This window comes from Bombus vosnesenskii, unplaced genomic scaffold (assembly GCF_011952255.1).
Source record: "Bombus vosnesenskii isolate JDL3184/JDL3185 unplaced genomic scaffold, Bvos_JDL3184-5_v1.1 scf7180000016089, whole genome shotgun sequence".
Taxonomy (NCBI): Eukaryota; Metazoa; Arthropoda; class Insecta; order Hymenoptera; family Apidae; genus Bombus; species Bombus vosnesenskii.
The window spans coordinates 24371-30982 of NW_022884272.1; the positions used below are offsets into that span (position 1 = coordinate 24371).

The window sequence follows — 6612 nt, forward strand, 5'->3', positions numbered from 1 at the left end:
GACTTCACCACTGACACTGACTGTCCTAGCATCCCTTTGTCTTTTCTTAGGCCCACCACGCACGTGTTCCGTAAACACTCGTGGCCAAGGTCATGTAGGCCTTTTCTACGAAACTATTCAATTGAAGGACCGATGACACATTGATGGACCCGACGACGCCTCGGCTCTCGCGGCATTGTTTATGGTTTACTCGATATCTCTTTGGCCTTTTTGTGCACGATACTACACTACGGATTAATATTCTATTTTTGTTGTGCTGTATAAGTACATACATACGATAGTACATACAGGGTATACCGAAAATCGTGGTGCAAGCCAAAAGGATGTGATTCCTCGTACATAGTAAGTCGAAAATGTAAAACAATAACTTTTGATATTAATCTGGCATCATAAAATTTCTGCATACCAAGAGACGTTATTCCTTTCAGTTTTAAAACGTGTGCCAGTTTCTTTGTACGTGTATGAAAGAATAATACAACGTATGGTGACAGTCGTGTAATGCTAAAAATATATTTCTTCTTCCCTGGATACGATCATAGATTATTCAGAAAAGTAAAAAAGATTGGAAAAGCAAAAAAGGGCAACACCACACGGGGTTCTCAAGCGGTCAGCCGTCTAAGTACTATCCGCGCCCAGCGTTGCTTAAACTTTCGTGATCGGACGAGAACGAGTGCATTTAATGATGTTTATTTAACCCAAGATACAATTTCAAATACATTTTGGTATTTACCATAAACTGTGAATTTTGGTAATAATGTGTTAAGCAAAGGTACCGATACGCGGCGGTACGACGTAGCCATACTATATTATGTGTCGGCGCTTTACACGTTTTGTGTTTAATACAATTTTTGGGTTTAAGCCACTGGGGAGCGGAGATTTTATATGATTTTGTTTTTTTTTATTTTTTCTGTCCTGAAAACTTGGTCGCAAAACAGGACGCTTCGGTAATTTACTTTTGACGAGAACGAGTGCATTAAGCGCGGTATGTGCGTTGACTGAAGCAATCGGTTTTGTTATTTGATATTGTCGAATAGAAAAATATTTAAAAAAACACAGAAATATGTACGAGAATAAACGGTATCTTTATACATGCACCCAGATCTGTAAAATTTTTTCTGGCTTCGTTTCCCAGGCAATGGACTGTGAAGTTCCGTCATGTAGGTACGCGTGCACTTGAAAAGTAACGAGAGTCAAATGGACGGAACTTTGTTACGCCCCTCGCTGACGCGTTTTCCTCGCGACCGCGTCTCTCCGCGAACGGTCGTAACATTTGGTCCTTCGAGCCGGATCATCAGTGGCAGTGGATAGTTTTGTCACCCATCCGGTCGAAACATTTGGTCCTTCGAGCCGGATTCAGTGACAAGTGAAAAGTGTGGATACGTAACCGGTCGAATCATTCGATCCTCAAAGCCGTATGACGCCTCAAGTGAAAAGTGCATACCAGTGCCACCCACTATCATACAGTGCCACGTGAATCCAACATAATCACGCAGCCTCACGCCAACAACTGGAGGGTCGACTTCAGTAAGAACACGTCTTACACATCAAACGAAACACACACGGTGACGAGTAACATTCAAACTCACAACCACAAGGTAAGCTCGCTCATTGCATTTTCCTCTCAAACTGCGATACCTATGGAGAACGCAGAGAAAATTACCTCCTTGCATCGGAGACGAGGCTTTCAAATCGGTCGATTTACCTCTGTATCGAAACGACTCGATGAATACGAAAAATCTACACAACCGATTAAGGCCCGATTAACGGCCTATATGATACTACTCGACGATGCGTGGAAACAATATCGATTGTTACAAGAGGAATTAGAAGATTTAGGCGAGATAGGCGACGCGCGCGTTTCCGAAGTAACCGACACATATGACGATCTTGTAGTCCGAATACACACCCTCATGGATGATACACCAGCATCGTCGTCGAAATCACAAGGCTCCGAGTCGTCTAATGTCGCCGAGCCGACATCAGTTAAACTGCCGGAAATTCACTTGCCTACTTTTGACGGTGTCATCGAAAATTGGCACTCCTTTTAGGACTCCTTCTTATCCACTATCGATCGAAGCAAGCGACTTACATCCGTGCAGAAATTTCACTACCTACGATCCTCTTTGACCGGAAAGGCCGCGCGAAGTATACAATCGTTATCCCTCACCGAGTCAAACTATGCAATCGCCGTCGACGTGCTTAAGGAAAAATTCGACTGCCACCGTCAAATCTGCATGCGCCACCTCGACTTGCTTTTCGACTATCCGAAAATAGTTAAAGAGACACCCGAAGCCATAGACGACTTTCTCGAGACGGTCAAGATAAATATCCAAGCGTTAGAGAACCTCGGTGACCCAATCACATCAAACACCGTTCTTCTCAAATTTCTTACATGGAAGTTACCCCCAGCCATCATTCGCAAATGGCAATGCACCTTACCAGACAAGAAATTGCCGTCATACACGCACTTAATAGACTTCTTGCAAACACGGACAAACGGCGATAGAACAAGTTCAGCAGTTACCGCGACGAAAAGGGCCTCCGAACCACCCAACCGTCAGCGACCGAGCGCGCCGCGAAGTCATGCAGTCACCATGACACTCGAGTCGCCGGTATGTCCGGACTGTCGAAGACAACACGAACTACGGAATTGCGACGTCTTCAAAGCGAAATCGCCCAAAGAGCGTCTCGACATTGCCAAACGGGCGTCGCTCTGTACGAATAGTTTAGGCAAGGGACACGCTCTCAATCAATGCTCCGCCGGGTCATGTCGCATCTGTAAACAGCGACACCACACTTACTTACATCAAGAGCATGGTCACAGTAGATTACGGACACGTGTGAGCCGAACACCGAGCGGTCGATCGTCGAGCGACCGGTCATCCAACGGTCGATCTCCGCCTAGTTCACCGACTCCGCGGTCGTCACATCGATCGAGACGGGCATCCGCGTCTCCACGAACGTCTCCCCGAACGTCTCCGCGAACATCCCCAAAACGTGTATCTCGGTCATCGCGAACGACGGCATCGGGATCAAATACCTCCCCCAGTCCTAAACAACTAGGGGAATCCTGACGTCCTCAAACGGCTTTGCTAGGGACCGAACCACCGAAAACAGACTCATTGACCTCGCCTCCTTCCGGATCACTCCACCACGATTTGTTAGTCACTGCACAGGTCAACATACTGGACAATAGAACTCAACCGTTCCGCTGTAGAGCTCTGCTAGATACCGGCGCTAGCATGAACTTCATCACCGAGAAACTCGCCAATTCATTAAGACTCAACCAACGGAAATGTTCGGAACAACCAATCGGAACACTCAACACATTGTCCACGACCTCGAAACGTTACATCACGGCCACGATCACCTCCGTTGACGGCACATACGAACGCACCTGGATTTTTCTCATCATACCGACCATATCGACTTCGATCCCAGATCAACCCGTGAATCGGTCAACGATACAGATACCCAGAAATCTACGACTAGCCGATCCAAGATTCCAAGACCTGCTCCGATCGACGTGCTATTGAGCGCCGGGCCAACACTAGCGTCACTGTGTGCCGGCCAACTTGATATCAGTCAAGCAAACGGGACCGACTTGCGTCTGCAAAAAACGCGGTTCGGATGGGTCATCGGGGGGAGCCCAGCCTCGCAACCACCCGCACACGCATTTCACGCGTCCACGACGGCCTTGCAGGTGGATCTCGCCCGTTTTTGGGAAATCGACGAAGGACCGACCACTGCGCACACTTCAGAAGCGGAACGACAGTGCGAGGAACATTTCCGGAATCACGTTCAACGCACCCACGAAGGGCGATACATGGTCGCTCTCCCCTTCAACGAGACAACTCCCTCGCTTGGATCCTCCAGAGCCATGGCGATGAAGCGACTAACATCTCTCTGCCGTCGGATCCAACGAGATAAGCGTTTCGAAGCCGACTATCACGCCGTAATACAGGAATACTTGGCATTAGGGCACATGACGAAAGTTACCACGGGCCACTGCACGGACGATGGATATTTTCTGCCACATCATGGCGTGATCAAGGAATCCAGCCAAACCACAAAACTCCGAGTCGTGTTTGACGGATCGGCCCCAGCCACCACCGGAGTTTCATTAAACGACGTACTTCATACGGGACCGAAACTACAAGATGATTTATTTTTCATCCTTCTAAGATTTCAATCTCATCAATACGTCATTACAGGCGATGTCGAAAAAATGTATCGCCAATTTCTTGTGCGCCCGGCGGATCGGAAATTTCAACAAATTTTGTGGCGCAATGCTGATGGAGAAGTCGACACTTATCAACTCAACACAGTGACATTCGGGCTCTCAGCGGCCCCGTATCTAGCCATCTGCTGCCTCAAGCAACTGGCGGACGACGAGGGGCATCGATATCCACGAGCGGCGACAGTCTTACAGCGAGACATTTACGTCGACGATGTTCTCACAGGAGTCGATACAAGGGTCGAAGCACGATCATTGAGAACGGAGCTCACAGAACTGCTCAAGCTAGCCGGCTTAAACATTCTGAAATGGGCATCGAACGACCGGGAACTGCTACGAGGACTTCCCGAGAAGGACATAAACGATAAGCTGCTACTAGGCGAATCGCAAACCTTCAAGACACTGGGTGTTGTTTGGAATTCCTTCGACGATTCGATCCTATACTCCGTCAAAATCAATAATGCCGACTCTCGAATTACGAAGAGAACAATCAGCTCCGAAATCGCCAAGATCTACGACCCTCTCGGATTGCTGGCACCAGTAATTGTTCGAGCTAAGATGTTGCTCCAGCGACTCTGGATGCTAAAAATTGATTGGGACGAATCCTTACCGGCTGACGTGCACACGGAATGGAGCAAATATTACGCACAGCTGCCATTATTGAATAACGTGGAGTTTCCACGCAAAACGATAATCAATCCCGCAGCGGAAATTGAGTTACACGGGTTCTGTGACGCCAGCGACAGGGCATATGGAGCATGCGTTTACCTTCGCACCATCACCCTGGATGGTCATGTCTGTACGCGTCTCCTCACTGCGAAGTCGAAGATAGCTCCGCTCAAATCACTAACCATTCCAAGGCTGGAACTGAGTGGAGCACTCCTTCTCGCGTCACTAGCCACCACGGTCCTCCAAGCCTTGCCAAGCAACATTGCTCGGACCGTTTATTGGACTGACTCCACAATCGTTCTACATTGGATCAACACGTCACCCCACACGCTAAAAACCTTCGTCGCTAACCGTGTGACAGAAATTCAACGGAAGACTCACGCCTCAGATTGGCGTCACTTCCCCACTACCGATAACCCGGCAGATCTCATATCTCGAGGCCAACTACCCGAAGACTTCCTGAAAACAATCATTTGGCAACATGGACCAGAGTGGCTTCAACAACCTGAAGAATACTGGCCAACGTGGAACCCAGTACCGTTAAACGAAACACCGGAGCAGAAAAGGGCAACCTGTCTGTCCGCGACTCCGGCGGACCACAGCATACTGGGGAGATTCTTCTCTTGGCCCAAGCTTATAAGAATTGCCGCTCGGTGCCTTCGATGGAGACAAATCCGGGATCGAGGCAAACCTCTGACCATGCACGAGTTGGCCAATGCACACAGCAGATTAATCAAACTATTGCAAGCTTGTTATTTTTCAGACGAAATCCGTGCTCTCCAGACAGACAGAAATTCGGCAGTGAAAGGGAAACTCCAAAGACTCAATCCATTTCTGGACAAGGACGGGATGCTGCGCGTCGGAGGCCGACTCAGTCATTCACCAATGCCTTTCAACCAGAAGCACCCAATAATTCTACCAAAATCCTCAGTTACCGCGCTCATAATCGAGCATGAACACCTCCTAAATCTCCACACCGGAACTCAAGCTACCTTATACGCCCTAAGGAGATCTTATTGGCCTATCGACGGCCGCAGTCAAGTTTGGAGCACGCTGAAGAAGTGCGTCCGTTGCTGCAGAGCCAATCCCCCTCCAGTGGATTACATAATGGGCGACCTTCCAGCTGCACGGATAACAGAGTCTCGGCCATTTATCAACGTCGGAATCGACTACTGCGGACCGTTTTACATCAAGGAACGAAAGGATCGCAACCGACGCAAAATCAAGGTATACGTAGCAATCTTTGTGTGTCTTGCAGTCAAAGCAGTCCACATCGAGTTGGTCAGCGATCTCACTAGCGAGGCCTTCATTGCCGCTCTGCGAAGATTCATCGCTCGCCGCGGATTCTGTGTGACAATCTCCTCCGACAACGGTACCAACTTCGTTGGTGCCAACAACGAATTACGAGAGCTCCGAAATCTCCTGCAATCCGACGATCACAAGGCACAGGTCCAGTCCTTTTTAGCCGACCGACGGATCGAATGGCACTTCATCCCTCCCAACTCTCCTCACTTTGGTGGGTTGTGGGAGGCTGCAGTGAAGTCTTTCAAACGACATCTCAGACGTGTCGTCGGTAACGAGCTCTTGACCTTCGAAAACCTTAACACCCTCATCATCGAAATCGAGTCTATCCTCAACTCCCGTTCGCTGACGCCAATATCTTCAGACCCAAACGATCTCCTCGTTCTCACTCCCGGTCATTTCCT

General features: G+C 48.7%; 1 protein-coding gene across 1 annotated transcript; it reads left to right on the forward strand.

Moving 5' to 3' along the window:
* Nucleotides 1-1772: 1772 nt before the first annotated feature.
* Nucleotides 1773-6479, forward strand: LOC117241540 (the record flags this gene model as incomplete). The annotated part of the gene is made up of 4 exons (XM_033507428.1): nt 1773-1982; nt 2049-2823; nt 3097-3381; nt 3471-6479. Coding segments are annotated over exons 1-4 (4279 nt in total), but the record flags the coding sequence as incomplete, so codon positions are not given.
* Between the last annotated feature and the right edge of the window lie 133 nt (nt 6480-6612).